Source organism: Cyprinus carpio, chromosome A2 (assembly GCF_018340385.1).
Source record: "Cyprinus carpio isolate SPL01 chromosome A2, ASM1834038v1, whole genome shotgun sequence".
NCBI lineage: Eukaryota > Metazoa > Chordata > Actinopteri > Cypriniformes > Cyprinidae > Cyprinus > Cyprinus carpio.
In genome coordinates this window covers 7,776,310-7,793,207 of record NC_056573.1, presented here as the reverse complement: position 1 = coordinate 7,793,207, position 16,898 = coordinate 7,776,310, and the positions used below count along the sequence as shown (strand labels likewise).

General features: G+C 39.2%; 1 protein-coding gene across 4 annotated transcripts in view; it reads left to right on the top strand.

Moving 5' to 3' along the window:
* LOC109073999 (CDK5 and ABL1 enzyme substrate 1-like) overlaps positions 1-2,960 on the top strand; it is a 31,482-nt gene extending 28,522 nt beyond the window's left edge. For all 4 annotated transcript variants that reach the window (XM_042771193.1, XM_042771177.1, XM_042771182.1 and 1 more), the window contains one exon: positions 676-2,960. In XM_042771193.1, coding sequence (XP_042627127.1) covers positions 676-816 — 141 coding nt within the window. In that variant the 3' untranslated portion in view covers positions 817-2,960. The remainder of the gene's footprint in view (positions 1-675) is intronic.
* The last annotated feature ends 13,938 nt before the right edge of the window (positions 2,961-16,898 follow it).

Below are 16,898 nucleotides of genomic sequence, written 5' to 3'. Positions count from 1 at the left end.
GGCGTGTTTCCATTACCCTTCAAATTGCGCAAATTGAAATTGCAAATTGAAATTGCAAATTGAAAATACGCCTAATGGAAACGTGTCAATTTTGCAAAAATGCCCATATATCGCAAAAAAAAAATTTACGCTCACATGAGGTGGTTTTTCAGGCAATGCAGAAAAGGAATAATGTGCAAAACTGCAATGGAACTTTTTTTCGTATTAACAAGTCACATGGTGTACATTTATATTTATTACATTTATATTTGATTGCGGCCACTCTAGTTAACGCTTGTGTTACCAGTCGCGCCACAGTATGTCCCAGAAGCTGCTCTCCGCTCTGCTTCTGACAAGATATGCGCATATGCCTCCTTCAAAAAAATATAATGGCTAGTGTAGCCAAAATCCCATCAAAATCCGTTGCTATGACTTTTCGTGAGAGGAAAAAATTCCATTTTAGTTGCATAACATCGCATAATAGAAACGCCGTCATTTAGCAATACTTTTTTAATCGACATTTATAAAATATTGCCAAAGTTTTGCGCAAATTTGTAATGGAAACGCACCTAATGTGACAAAAAATGAGCATTATTTAAATCTCATTACTCTGTATTTTTTGGATGTTTTTGTGATGTGTAACGATTTCCTTTGATTGCTGTTATATAATGAGAAATCTGATCTCTTTCCTTTTAGAAACTGGAGGAGAGGTTTAGGGTGAACCGTCGAGAGCTGATAGCCTTTGAGTTCCCCGTTCTGGTGGCTCTAGAGTTCAACCTACATCTCCCAGAGCATGAAGTCATGCCCCATTATAGACGCCTTCTACAAAACTCCTAGCGACAGCCCCCATCAGGGGATTCTTCTTCTCTCCTGAACTTCTCACCCCAGAAACCCCCTATGCACATCGCCAACGTCCACTATCATCTCCAGATATTGGAATGAAGATACTATTCCACTGTTCTCTTTTCAGCCAAAGTAACAACTCTATACTGAACGTTTGTTTCCACTGTAAGAAGCTACATTCTAAAGGGAATACCTTTTCCTGGACTGTTGATTTCTCAGTTTACTGAGGACATTTTATAGTGTTTATTTGTTTTCCTACTTCTAGGGTTTAAGTGTTAAAGCTCAAGTGTTAAAACGAATAGTGAAAATTCTGTCATCATTTGCTGACCCCCATTGTATTCTAAACTATTATGCTGATATTTTTTCCATGAAACACAAAAGGAGAGCTTTTGAAGAACCTTCATGCATGCTCTTTTAAGTACATTGAAAGTTCATATTGATGATTGTCAAGCTCCAAAAACAAACCATAAAATCACAAAATTGGTCCATTCAACTTGTGCTCTATGTTCCAAGCCTTCTGAAGCCATATAATAACTTTTTGCAAGGAGAATACTATAATTTCAAAGGGATGGTTTACCAAAAAGGAAAATCATTACAAACCTGTATGACTTTTATTTCTTCTGCGGAACACAACAGAAGATTTTGCCCATACATTGAAAGCCAGTGGGGTCCAAGAAATTCCATTTTTCTTTCAATATCAACATTTGTGTTCCAAAGAGAAAGGAAATTCATCCAGGTTTGAAATTACAAGAAGGTCAGTGGGTGATCCCCTTAATCATTATTTACTTAAAATTTCCTTCACCAAAGCACTGAAGTCTTCATTGTGTTCCATGAAATGAAAAAAAAAGAACAGTATAGTGGTCATAACAACGTTGAGTAAAATGAGTCGAGGGTGAGCAAATCATGACAATGTTTATTGTTTGACTTTTTACAAAAATTGGCCATTTCTATCGAGTTTGGACTGTTTGATTTTGCATTCTTTCCAGAGGTTACAGTATTCCTGTATTTTTCCATTCTTCTTCACATCTTCCTTAATCCCAAAGTTTGACACTCTGCCAAATTTCTCTGCACTCGATCACTCTCGGTTGAAAGCCTTAAAAACAGTCAAATGATCCTGAACTCTCGCAAGTATGTGACTGTTCCTCACTGACATTCTCTTTATGTACTACAAGTGCACTTTTCAGATCTCGTGTATGGCAGACCTTTATGGCATCTGCAGAAGCTGTAGGTGGAGGGGTTTTCAACTCATTTCCCATTTATATTAATTTCAGCCAGCAGTCCCTCTGTTAGTGTAAGCAAAAATATGTTGCGGACCGTAACAGTGACATCTCTAGTGGGACTTTTATACAGTTCTTAAGGGGTACATTGACATACCCCTGTCATATTTTTTTTTTTACCTTTCTGTGTTGACTTTGACAGTGGTGTGGTTTGCTGCACTCATGGTTACTGTGTTCGTGCTCTATGTTAGAGTGGATTCTGAGCACATTTGTAGTGCTACACTGTATGAAGCAACATCAGGTCATACCGTTGATAATCAACAGCATTTTCCCTAACTAGGCTCAAAAATCTGTATGACTAATATGCTAAGGTGTTGACTAATGCATGTACACCAAAGCAGTGTTAAACTTGCATTTGAAATGTAAACACTTCTTCTGGAAAATGTTTGATTTGAAATGTTCTATGTCCTCTGAACAATATATTTTCTATCACCAATGGTGGTATAGAATTGTGTGTAAGCTGAATTTTCTCTCACAGCACACACACTGTGTTACTACATTCATAATCCAGTTTTTAAATGTGTAAAGTGTGTAATGTTCACTATGCACTACTCTGTTCCATAAATCAGTTATAAACAAAAGTTAGAGATTTATGCAAAATAAAATCAGTTGAGAAGTATGTATAGCAGAAGGAGTTAAACACTTTTAGAAGAGTAATGGCAAACCTGCATTTAACTATTAAATTCTAATGCCTAGAATGTGAAGAGTTATAAAAGAACAAGATTTGGCCTTGTGTAATGCACTTTAGGATTTGTTAGCAAGTGACTGGGATGCCCAGGTGAAACATTTGTACAATGCAGATGCATTTGTGTAAATATGCTGCTTTGCTTGTTCAATAAAAAGCTACATTTTGAAAATGTTTACCTTCAGATATTTGATTTTATGTAAGGTCTGAAGAATTCTTCAATGTAATTAATACATTGCTATAACCTTCTTATTTGCTCAGTTAGACCTTTGTCATTTTAAATATTTAAACCTGCCTAATTATGAGAAATTTTAGAGTGCATGTCTATAGCCTTTAAATTATTATTATTTTGTAATTCTGATATTTCATTTAAAAAGTTTTTGACCTCAACCAATGTTTTTTTTTTTTTTTTTTTTTTTTTTTTTTTTTTTTGTAACATTATGAATGCTTTTTGGATGCTTCTGCATTTTATGTTTATATGATCTATGTTCCTAATTTAATTATTGTTTTGTAATCACAAGATAATTTAAAGAAATTATCTAATTTATTATTAGAAACTGGCTTAATTAAAAATAGAACAATTAATGTGTTATATTGTAAAATACAGATAACAGGCCTTAAACCATAAAAAAATAAAATAAAAAAAATAACACCTTCTGAAATGCTGTGTGACTCCATTCTTCATTTTTTGACCAAATGTTTAAACAAACTTTAGTAACACCTTCTGGGCTCATTTTCGTTAAACAACTTGTAGAGAACACTCAAGCCTCTACAACACTCAATCCTCAGTCAACAAACTTATTACAACTTGTAGAGAACACTCAAGCCTCTGTTTACAGCACTCTGTAGTCCATTATCTTACTGTTTATTGACCAAATGGCTTATTTGGAACATCATAATCAATCTATCAATAAGACACAAAAACATTTATTTAAAAAATGAATTTAAAACACACTTTACACAATTTTCTTTAGTATGACTTGAAAGCCCACTTTACTTAATAAAGCTAGTTTTTACACATTTGATACTTGCCAAATCTTAATTTTGGTCACTGCTTCTAACTTCACAAGGATGTTCTACTAATTCACCAAAGTTTTTAACCCCAATGTCTGCAGATAACTTAACATCCACCCTGAACTCCACTTCCTCAATATGACTTTTCAAAGCTGAAGCTGTAGTTTTCAGACACTCTCTGTGTAAACTGTGCAAGACCCTGTACAGTGCAGTAGAAGAAACCTGTTGGGTTCTGCTAATTCGTGCTCCACAAAGGAGATTCCGTCAACTGACCTTCTGTACAAGCTCTATTCCCTCTTCATGTGTATCTACCACATTCCCTCAAAGCCTCAAAACAACTTGTGTTTGACCACTGCAAATTCTGAACCACGCTGAATGCCAGAATCAACTTCAAGACAATGGCAATGGCATTAGTACTTTCAATCCTGTTGAGGTCAAATAGTACACTCAAGCTGATAAATGTACTCGGTTATTCTGAATCAGCTTGCCACTCTCTCCCATCTGTCCACGACATGTATTTATGCTAACAGAACATAGATGACTCACCCGTTATATATTCAAACAACAATCAAAAACACTCTACGAAAGTATATATATATATATATATATATATATATATATCGAGCGGCAACCTCCCGCTCTCTCTCATGAAGCCAATAAGGAAGTGACTAAAACTGTAATTCATCGACTGGCCGCTTGAGGCTGGCTGCAAAACATAGTCAATCCCATAGACTCCCCATGTTAAAATGGCCAACTTTACAGCAGAAAAAAACATGTTTACAGCCTGGTTTCAAAAAATGATTTTGGTCTATATTGCTAATTTTGCCCTTCATGACAACTGTGAGGGGGTTGAATTTTTTTATAACTCATCCGTTTAAATTATATTAAGCCTTAAAGTTCTGCATAATTAAGGGCGTGGCCACTTGAGTGACAGGTGGATTGCCGCTTCTGATAATGCCATCGTGCTAGGTGGGCGTGGCTTCAGCAACCAACTCCCGCCTTTTTGCCCATTTTCGATTTTCCGGGAGAGTCGCGCGGTGACGCGCTGCCAGGATGGCGACGGCCCGCTCTGCACACTTTGAGCTTCAAAACCGCTCTTGAGGAGTCGGTCTACAAAAATAAAATCTCCTACTGCACACAGACAACCAGCAATAAGTCTATATATATATATATATATATATAATGTTGTGGAAAAGTTCATTTATTTCAGTAATTCAACTCAAATTGTGAAACTCGTGTATTAAATAAATTCAATGCACACAGACTGAAGTAGTTTAAGTCTTTGGTTCTTTTAATTGTGATGATTTTGGCTCGCATTTAACAAAAACCCACCAATTCACAAATCTCAACAAATTAGAATATGGTGATATGCCAATCAGCTAATAAACAAAACACCTGCAAAGGTTTCCTGAGCCTTCAAAATGGTCTCTCAGTTTGGTTCACTAGGCTACACAATCATGGGGAAGACTGCTGATCTGACAGTTGTCCAGAAGACTATCATTCACACCCTTCACAAGGAGGGTAAGCCATAAACATTCATTGCCAAAGAAGCTGGCTGTTCACAGAGTGCTGTATCCAAGCATGTTAATAGAAAGTGTGCAAGAAAAAGATGCACAACCAACCGAGAGAACCACAGCCTTATGAGGATTGTCAAGCAAAATCGATTCAAGAATTTGAGTGAACTCTCACAAGGAATGGACTGAGGCTGGGGTCAAGGCATCAAGAGCCACCACACACAGACGTGTCAAGGAATTTGGCTACAGTTGTCGTATTCTTGTTAATCCACTACTGAACCACAGGCAATGTCAGAGGCGTCTTACCTGGGCTAAGGAGAAGAAGAACTGAACTGTTGCCCAGTGGTCCAAAGTCTTCTTTTCAGATAAGAGCAAGTTTTGTATTTCATTTGGAAACCAAGGTCCTTGAGTCTGGAGGAAGGGTGGAAAAGCTCATAGCCCAAGTTGCTTGAAGTCCAGTGTTAAGTTTCTACAGTCTGTGATGATTGGGGTGCAATGTCATCTGCTGGTGTTGGTCCATTGTGTTTTTGAAAACCAAAGTCACTGCACCCATTTACCTAGAAATTTTGGAGCACTTCATGCTTCCTTCTGTTGACCAGCTTTTTGAAGATGCTGATTTCATTTTCCAGCAGGATTTGGCACCTGCCCACACTACCAAAAGCACCAAAAGTTTGTTAAATGACCATGGTGTTGGTGTGCTTGACTGGCCAGCAAACTCACCAGACCTGAACCCCATAGAGAATCTATGGGGTATTGTCAAGAGGAAAATGAAAAACAAGAGACCAAAAAATGCAGATGAGCTGAAGGCCACTGCCAAACAAACCTGGGCTTCCATACCACCTCAGCAGTGCCACAAACTGATCACCTCCATGCCGTGCCGAATTGAGGCAGTAATTAAAGCAAAATGAGCCCCTACCAAGTACTGAGTATATGTACAGTAAATGAAAATATTTTCCAGAAGGCCAACAATTCACAAAAAAATGTTTTTTTTTTTTTTATTATTGGTCTTATGAAGTATTCTAATTTGCTGAGATAGTGAATTGGTGGGTTTTTGTTAAATGTGAGCCAAAATCATCACAATAAAAAAAACAAAGACAAACTACTTCAGTCTGTGTGCATTGAATTTATTTAATACACAACTTTCACAATTTGAGTTGAATTACTGAAATGAACTTTTCCACAACATTCTAATTTATTGAGATGAACCTGTATATACATTCATTGGCCACTTTATTAGGTACACCTATTCAATTGCTTGGGAACACAAATTGCTAATCAGCCAATCACATGGCAGCAACTCAATGCATTTAGGCATCTAGATGTGGTGAAGACGACTTGCTGAAGTTCAAACCATCATAAAAAGAAAGACAAAGGAAGAAAACGACAAGAAGAGAAGAAGGAGATAGAATGCATCAGAATGGAAAGAAAGGGGATTTAAGTTACTTTGAACGTGGAATGGTTGTTGGTGCCAGACAGGCTGGTCTGAATATTTCAAAAACTGCTGATCTACTGGGATTTTCAGCACAACCATCTCTAGGGTTTACAGAGAATGGTCCAAAAAAGAGAAAATATCCAGTGAGAGGCAGTTGTGTGGACGAAATGCCTTGTTGATGTCAGAGGTCAGAGGAGAATGGGCAGACTGGTTAGAGATGATAGAAAGGCAACAGTAACTCAAATAACCACTCGTTACAACCAAGGTATTCAGAATACCATCTCTGAATGCACAACACATCAAACCCTGAAGTAGATGGGCTACAGCAGCAGAAGACCACACCGGGTGCCGCTCCTGTCAGCTAAGAACTGGAAACGGAGGCTACAATTCTCACAGGCTCACCAAAATTGAACAATAGAAGATTAGATTGGAAAAACGTTGCCTGGTCTGATGAGTCTTCATTTCTGCTGTGACATTCAGATGGTAGGGTCAGAATTTGGCGTAAAGAACATGAAAGCATGGATCCATCCTGCCTTAGTACCAATTGAGCATCGTTTAAACGCCTCAGGCTACCTGAGTATTGTTGTTGACCATGTCCATCCCTTTATGACTACAGTGTCCCCATCTTCTGATGGCTACTTCCAGCAGGATAATGCACCATGTCACAAAGCTCAAATCATCTCAGACTGGTTTCTTGAACATGACAATGAGTTCACTTTACTCAAATGGCCTCCACAGTCACCAGATCTCAGTCCAATAGAGCAGCTTTGGGATGTAGTGGAACAGGAGATTTGCATCATGTATAAACACCCTACAAACCAACAGCAAAAGAGCAATACTATCATTTCAAAAATTAACAAAATCACCAAAAAAGTGAACCAACACCTTGTTGAATCTATGCCACAAAGAATTAAGACAGTTCTGAAGGCAAAAGGGGGTCCAACCAGGTACTAGCAAGGTGTACCTAATAAAGTGGCCAGTGGGTGTATATATACACGTGTGCATGTGTGTATCTGTCAGAATTTGAAGCAAAACACAGTTCTTAGTCAAATGGGTATAAATATCAAGTCACTAATATTTTGTAAAAAGAACTTCAGAGCAGCAGCCAAAGCATCAGATGGGCTCTGGAAATGTTGTTCCCATAGCTCTGATGCAATCGAGAAAAAGGGTTTCTAGCAGAGAATGAATTCTGACACAGCTCCAAGGTAAACAAGGCCCCGGTCACACCAGTCTCATGCAGCGATAAAAACAAACACATGGGCCTAACTGCGGACACGGCGTATGTAGCTTAGCCCTCCCCATTCACCAACTAATTCCCCCTTCAGCCAACAATAAAAGCCCTTTCCTGATTTGAAATTCCTGTATCTTTCCTGGACACGTGTTGGTCACCCTCATTGTGGAGAAATATGTGTAATTCATCAAAGTATGCATGCGTCCATTCGCTTCCTTTTCAAATGCTCGGAATTTTGGCTGAGGTGGCAATTCATCTCCTTCCTCTGGCTGCAGTGACTCAGTTTTACCCTCTTGGTTCCGCTCCATGTGCTCATAAGGCAGTTTGTAAACAAGGAAGTGTTTGAAAGCATTTTCAATAGGCCTAACTGAATGTGGCCTTGTGAAGTTTGGCCAGAGGTGGCTCTGAATGAAACGACACATACACGCTTCCCGGGAAAGTGCTGGAGATGGGCCGACGAATCTGATCCTGGCCTCCTGGACTTGAGATGGCTATCTTATTGGCTATCCGGTTCCTTTCACTCCACCTGTGGCCTGTTCTCCTGTCAAATGACCCCAGTAACTGTGAGCCAATGACGGAAAAAGAAGACACTGAATTCCAGACGCTTATTTATTAATGGTGCTTTGAAATCTTTTGGGCTCCACATTACAGATCCCGAGTTCTAGTCCATTTTATTTAGAAGACGGAAAAGGTAGACGAATATGTTTGCCATTTGGATTTGAATTAATGGTTAAAAATAGATATAAAAATAGAATAGGAAAAATAGAAGGAAATACAAATAAATAATGCCTGGTTTTTAACCTAATAATTATGGATAATAATGCTGATAATAATGCTGCCTTTTATATAGCTACTATATTTTTATTTTGATATTTGCAGTTTTCATACTTTATTATTTATTTATTTATTTATTAAAGAATGAATCAGTTTTTTTTTTTATTGGACTTTGTTTCGAACTATAGGGCCCTTGCAGCACAATTAAAATATAAAAATATAAATATTAAAATATTACAAATATTCAGTATTATAAGTTTGCAAATTGTGGTGCCATATTACAAGTTGGGTTATTGCATTTCTTAAGATGATGGGTGTGATTGGTGAACATTGCCTGTGCAAGTGGAACATTTATATAATCAGCGTACGCAGATGTGAAGTTTATGACTGTGTGTTGCCCTTTAACCCCTAATGAACCACCAATACAAATAACAACGTTCAGAGTGACACCAGACAGTCCCTTTAGTGGCTTTTCAATGTATAAATATAAGCTGGCTTTAAACTGCAAGAATTGCCATGGTCAGAAAGTGGGAGGCAGAAGTAAGACTTCTACATCCTTTGGAACAAAACTTAGCACTTTTGTAATGTGAACTAATTTTGTTGAGATGTTACTTTTTATACAGAGCAAAACACCATACTTCCTAACTACTGCTGTTGGCTAGTGGGGGTCTCAAAAGGGACATTTAAAATGCTTACATAAAAAATTAGAACCTTGTCTTTACTGCAAGCCTAAACCAGAGGAAATCAATATTTCATTGTCTCTCCACCACATGGGGCAAGACAGAAACATATTAATAAATCATGAATTGGCAGCTAGTATGACAACAACTCTTTGGAGGCAGTCAGCTCAGGTCAGACACTGCCATAGCTTTTGATCCGTAGGATGTCTAGTATGACTCTTTTATCAGTATTATCATGTTTGTGTTTTAACATAACATTACATAACATTCTTTTTTTCAAAGCCCATTAATGCCCTTGACTGTGTGCACAACAAACGATCATCTCAAGTGTTCAGGCAGATTTACTTTTTTTTAATAAAAGAATGCAGAATGGTGAATTTGTAATGTAATTTGTAATTACAGAACTGATATAAGGATGCGTGTAGATTATTTTATTTTCTCAGTTTGGCAGTTCAGATGAGAGTATGTGGCGCCACCGCTCGGTTAAAATAAAAACAGCAATTTGCCGAGTACCTAATTAGAATTGATTGCAAAATATTGCTGATAAATCATTGTCTGACAATGATAAAATTTCGGCAATTATGTCATGTGTGCTTTCTATTCTATGTTTAGAATCAAAACAAGCGATGCCATATTTGAGAATTGATCGTTCTAATTGGTCAAACGAGTTTGCAAAAAGTTCTAAAATTGTTCATGATTCAGATTGATTCTTTCGGGCAGTTCACTCAGGCACCTGAATCGTTTGTAGCTTTTTCACACTGAAATGGTGACTTTATATGCTAAATCTATTATTATTATTATTATTATTATTATAAATAAATAAATAAATAAATAAATAAATAAAACCGTCGCTCACAGGCAAATTAATTAATCAGAACAAAATAGAAATGCAGCCGCACCTGCAACTGCCAATAAAATAAAATTGACAATATATTAAAAGTGCATAAATGTGTATCATTAAAGGTGTTATATTGAACCTGCTTCAATTTTAAGCATATGCCATGCCACACTATTGCAATATTTTTCTTCTTAAAACTCAGATGAGCAGTGATTTTAAGTGTCTACATCAGAATACAGTCCACGTCTATGCAAACTTATCTTTGTTAAAAAAAAAAAAAAAAAAAATTTTGCCTCAGACACATTCAATAGTATTACCCCCACCACATTCATGAGTTACAAAACCACTTTTAGCAGCCTTTCTGAAGCTACATCATGTCAAGTAAAAGAAAACAAGCAGGCAACTCCTGAGGAATGTGAGTTTAAACCTAACTGCAGTTCCAAAGTGCTTTGGTTAATTAAATCAAAATCAAATTAGCTTAGTAGTTCAAGTCCCTATATATATACTAGTGCTCCCTTTCTTAGCATGTCAATGCTAATTAGTGCAGCACAGCACAGCACAAATTCATAAGTAAACAATGTAAAACAGTTCTGTACCCCATTTCCCCAAATTAGCTAATTAGCTAAGACTAAAGTGGTTCCCTTTCAGTCTAATTGGGATATCGGTTCGATAGACCAATCTACTTTGAGTGTAAACTAAACCAGTCAATGCACATTGGCATGCAATTATTGCATCCAGCTGCCGCTGATCACAGCGTGAGTATAATAAGGCAGCAGGTGCAATGCATACCAGCTTTTTGCTTTGGAACCAAGTTTTAGTATCGTTCTGCTTAACTGTGTCTGCTGCGAACTACAAGTTCAGCATGCTCTCGGAAGCTTCGTGTGTTGACGAGACAGCGCTTCAGCGGTGGTCGTTCCCGAGTTGAGTGGGTTGCGCACTTCAGGCTGCACTACCCCCTGTCGTGTTGCAAGCATCTAATTCCCCTGTGTGCCTCAGCAAGCAAATTTCTCTAAAAAAGATGCTCTTGGTGCGGTCGTTACCTGGCAACAGGTGATGGTCACAATTGCTGTCTCATGTGTCTGGGCATAAAGCATCCTGGGGTGGCCTTCGTGGATGAGTCATCTTCCCACTGCAGGAAGATAACCATCTCGGTGCTGCGAACCAGGCTCCGCGACCTTCGGGGGGCGGAGTTCCATTGTCGCTGCCGCGATCTGGGGCTCGTTCTGGCAGCCGACAGATGAGAACCACTTCCAGAAGTAGCGCGGTGGTTTGAGGAGTACAGTGGTGGCAAACCATGCAGAGAACCAATCCTCTGGGGACCATCACTCCTCTTGCACCTCCGATCCAGTGGAGTAACCCACAGAATGCGCTGGGCCCTTTTCAAAGAGCGTACCAGCGGTATCCAGTGGGCCTCCTCCCGACCAGATGTCAATCTCAGCATCGTAGGAAGAGCTGTCCAATGAAGATTCGGCCGTGCTGCCGCCCCCCAGGATGGTGGCAAAGCCGGAATCGGATCCGGAGATGACAGCTATGCTTTCCCGGCAGCCGAGAGGGTAAGGCTCGAGTGGATCATTGGTTTCTCAAGGTAGCTCGCGCTGGTTCTCAGCGCCCCACCCCGGTGCCTTTTTTCCCGGAAGTGCATGAGGAGCTCACCAGGTCGTGGATGACACCTTTTACTGCCAGAAAACGGCCGGTGGGCTCCTCCTCCCTCACCACCCTCGATGGTGGTGCAGCGAAGGTGTATTTGGTGATTCGCCCAGTGGAGTGGGCGGTAATTGTGTCCTAAGTCTGCCTCCTGCTGGCGGGGAAACCCAGTGCTTCCTTCCTGGGCCTATAGGCATTCGTCTGGTCTAACCGGCAGTGTCTATATGGTTTGCGGGGAAGCTACTTCCACCTTACACACTATGGCCAAGGCACTGAAGGACCTGCATGAGGATTTGGATATTAGTAGCGTATTAGTGTGTGTAACGAGTGGGGTGGGGTGGGGTGGGGCCTGTAGGGTAATTGGAAATGAGAGACATCTGCACCACTCACCGGTCTCGAGTCCCACGGAGGAGCTCCAGAAGGATAAAGGGAGGAGTTACGACAGTGAAGGACGGGAGAGGACCAGGCCTGGATTTTATTTTGTGTTTTGGTTTTGTTTGTGCACGGCAGTCGTCCGAAAGGGGCTGTTGCGCTGTTTTGTTTATTTGGTTAAAGTTTGATTTGAATGTTCGCTGGTTCCCGCCTCCTTTTCCCCGTGACTACGAACGTTTTTATTTTGTTACAGTGTGTTATGTGTAAGCCAGGTTAAAGAGATGGGTCTTTAATCTAGATTTAAACTGACAAAGTGTGTCTGCCTCCTGAACAATGTTAGGTAGGTTATTCCATAGTTCTCTAAATAAAAAAAAAAACAACCTCCAGCCGATATTTAAATTCTAAATACTAACAAATATCAAAAGAAAATTTTGAGAAAGCAGCGGACGTGGAGGACTATAATGTAACAACAGCTCGTTCAAATACTGAGGTGCTAAACCATTCAGGGCTTTATAACTAATAACCAAGATTTTAAAATCTATACAATGTTTAGTAGGTAGCCAGTGCAGTGTTGACAGAACCAGGCTAATATGGTCATACTTCCTGGTTCTAGTAAGAACTCTAGCTGCTGCATTTTTGACCAGCTGGAGTTTTTTTTATTAATCATGCAGAACAACCACCCAATAAACCATTACAATAATCTAACCTTGAAGTCATAAATGCATGGATTAATATTTCTGCATTTGACATTGAGAGCATACAGTAGGTCGTAATTTAGATATTTTTGAGATGGAAAAATGCAGTTTTACAAAAAAATAGAAATGTGGCTTTCTAAGGAAAGATTGCTATCAAATAGCACACCTTGATTCCCAACTGATGACGAAGAATGGACAGAGCAGCCATCAAGTCTTAGACAGTGTTTTAGGTTATTACATGCGGAGGTTTAAGGTCCTATAATTAACACCTCTGTTTTTCAGAATTTAGCAATAAGAAATTACTTGTCACCCAGTTTTTTATATCGACTATGCATTCCGCTAGTTTTTCAAATTGGTATGTTTCACCAGGGCACAAAGAAATATAGAGCTGAGCATCTTTAGCATAACAGTGAAAGCTAACACCGTGTTTCCTGATAATATCTCCCAAGGGTAACATATAGAGCGTGAAGAGTAACGGCCCTAGTACTGAGCCTTGAGGTACTTGTGATCAGTATGATACCTCTTCATTCACTGCTACGAATTGATGGCGGTCATATAAGTATGATTTGAACCATGCTAATGCACTTCCATTAATGCAAACAAAGTTTTCTAGTCTATGCAAAAGAATGTTGTGGTCAATAGTGTCGAACGCAGCACTAAGATCCAATAGCACTAATAGAGAGATACAACCACGATCAGATGATAAGAGCAGGTCATTTGTAACTCTAATTAGAGCAGTCTCAGTACTATGATACGGTCTAAATCCTGACTGGAAAACCTCACAGATACCAAATTTCTCTAAGAAGGAATATAATTGTGGATACTACCTTTTCTAGTATCTTGGACAGAAAAGGGAGATTCGAGATTGGTCTGTAATTAACTAGTTCTTTTTTTGGTCAAGTTGTGGTTTTGTGATGAGAGGTGTAATAACAGCCAGTTTGAAGGTTTTAGGGACATTACTAAAAGTCAGAAGAGGATCTATGACTTCTGGAAGCACCTCTTTTAGGAGCTTAGATGGAATATGGTCTAACATACATGTTGTTGGATAAGATGATTTAACAAGTTTATACAATTCTTCCTCTCCTATAGTAGAGAATGAGTGGAATTGTTCCTCAGGCAATCTATAGCACGCTATCTGATGCGATACTATAGCTGGCGGCTGCATGGTTAAAATTTTATCTCTAATAGCATCGATCTTAGAAGTAAAGTAGTTCATAAAGTCATTACTGCTGTGCTGTTGGGAAATGTCAACACTTGTTGATGCTTTATTTCTTTATTTTTTTTTAGTTAATTTAGCCACTGTATTGAATAAATACCTGGGGTTATGTTTGTTTTCTTCTAAAAGAGATGAAAAGTAATCAGACTAGCAGTTTTTAATGCTTTTCTGTAAGATAGGTTACTTTCCCTCCAAGCAATACGAAATACCTCTAGTTTTGTTTTCCTCCAGCTGCGCTCCATTTTCCGGGCTGCTCTCTTTAGGGTGCGAGTACTCACTTTACCACGGTGTCAGTCTGTTTTCCTTAATCTTCCTTAAGCGTAAAGGAGCAACTGTATTTAAAATGCTAGAAAAGAGAGAGTCCATAGTTTCTGTTACATCAAGTTGTTCTGAGGTTTTGGATATGCTAAGGAATTGGGATAAATCAGGAAGATTACTTACAAAGCAGTCTTTTGTGGTAGAAGTGATGGTTCTACCATACTTGTAACAAGAAGTAGAATTTACAATTTTATCTATATGAAATTTGCACAAAACTAAATAATGATCTGAGATGATATCGCTTGGCTGCATAATTTCAACACCATCAACATCAATTCCATGTGACAGTATTAAATCTAGAGTATGATTTCGACAATGAGTCGCCTTTTTTTCCCCATGCACCACTGAACTCTGAACCTCACAACCCCCCCCCCCCCCCCCCCCCCCCAGGCTCCCGCTAACACACTGTGACCTGCACCAGACACTTTGTGCAGCACTGGTCTTCTCACTACCCCATTCAGCATTTAACTGACCTCATTCAACTATCTCTACTGTCAGTTTAAATATAGAAAAGCTCTGAGATTTTTGTCACTTTAATCAGACTGAATAAGCTCTTTTGCACTACAATCATTATATCTGCACTTTTTATAGTTCACTGGTTTGCACTATCTGCCATGTGCTGCTTGCTTATCTTTTTTTACATGACCTTATTTGTATTTTATCTGTATTTAATGTTCTACTGTTAGTGTTATCTGTATGCACCAAGGGTCTGAGAGTAATGCAATTTCATTTCTCTGTATGTATGTACACACTCAAAAAATTAAAAACCATAATAAACTAAAAACAGACAACCCTGCATCCTCTGTTTGCGTATCCTGTGCGCTAAACTATTAGCTAATTTTATATAAAATTTGTTTTAATTATGACAAATTATGTTTCTAAGGTTACTATAGAGTTTTTCCCCATTTGTACAAGGACACCTCTTTGGTGAAACTGTCATATGATTAACTTGTTTCCTGTCAGTGCAAATCCTTCCCAGCTAACGGTACACATACGAGGATAACTGAAACTAAGGAGCAAGGAATATATGTCTTTAATCCATTGATCACAGGGAACATTAACACATCAACATAACTACAAGTAGACCCGACAGAGACAGAATGCAAAAGCACAGACTTGTATACTAGAGATATTTAATAAACACAGGTGACAGGAATCATAAACTAAAAAGGAACATGGGAACACAGGAGGCCATGGTGGTGCAGGCAGTTCAGGAGGCCATGGCCCCAGCCTCTATGGCAGGAGCTCTACTACCCCCCCCTCCAAAAAAAATACTTGGGGATGCTTACGGGTCCTGAGGCCCTCCGTGGGCCATAACAGGGGACTGGAGCCCTCGCCGGGGGATAACCGAGGGGCTGGAGCTGACACTGGAGCGAGGTCTGAGGCTGGCAGGCTTGACTCTGGGACAGCCAGCAGGCTTGACATCGATGTGGCGAGCGGGCTGGAGAGAGCCGCGGCTGGCGGGTTTGACATCAGCGTGACCGGTGCGCTTGTCTTCTGAGTGACTTTGACATGGGCACAGCCGGCGGGCTGGAGAGAGCTGCAGCTGGCGGGCTTGACATCGGCATGGCCAGCGAACTTGACATAGGCTGGGCTGGCAGGCTTGACAATGGCATGGCCGGCACGCTTCACAGCAGGGTGGTTATTCACACTGCGGGGAACACAGGAAGAACAAAAGAAAACAAGACTACTCAAAAACATGGGAGAAGGGGTGCCACTTACGGTTTTGATCAGGTCTTCGGTCACAGTACACACACAAGGATAACCAAAACTAAGGAGCAAGGAGACAAGGAATATACAAACAGACTTTAATCCATGGATCACAAGGAACATTAACACTGGAAACAACAAGGAACATAACAACAAGTAGACCCAACAAAGATAGAATGCAAAAGCACAGACTTATATACTAGGGATAATTAATAAACACAGGTGATAGGAATCATGCTCAAACTAAACGAGAAAAGGAACATGACCAAATAAGGAAACACAGGACGGCACATGAGGAGCAAAACACACACAAAACACAAACCAGAGTCTGACACAGGGAATGTTCTCAGAACTTTGAGTAATGTTCTGGCAAGGTTCTCCCAAAGTTAAGAACAAATATTCTTCTTAGAATGTTAATAAAATGTTTATTCAAAGCTATATGAGCTTTATGATATTATCAAAAAGTCAGCAAACATTTTTTATACATCATACATGGAACTTTTTTCTAAAATGTTTTAGTTGGACATTTGTCTAATGTTTTTTAATCATTCATTACTACTTGTTTCAGAATTGCAAATAAATAAATACAATAAATTTTAAGATTGTGGTAGCATATTTATAGTTAGTTATAGCATGCGCATTTCAGTTTTAGTACTTCTACAATAAATTCTCCTGC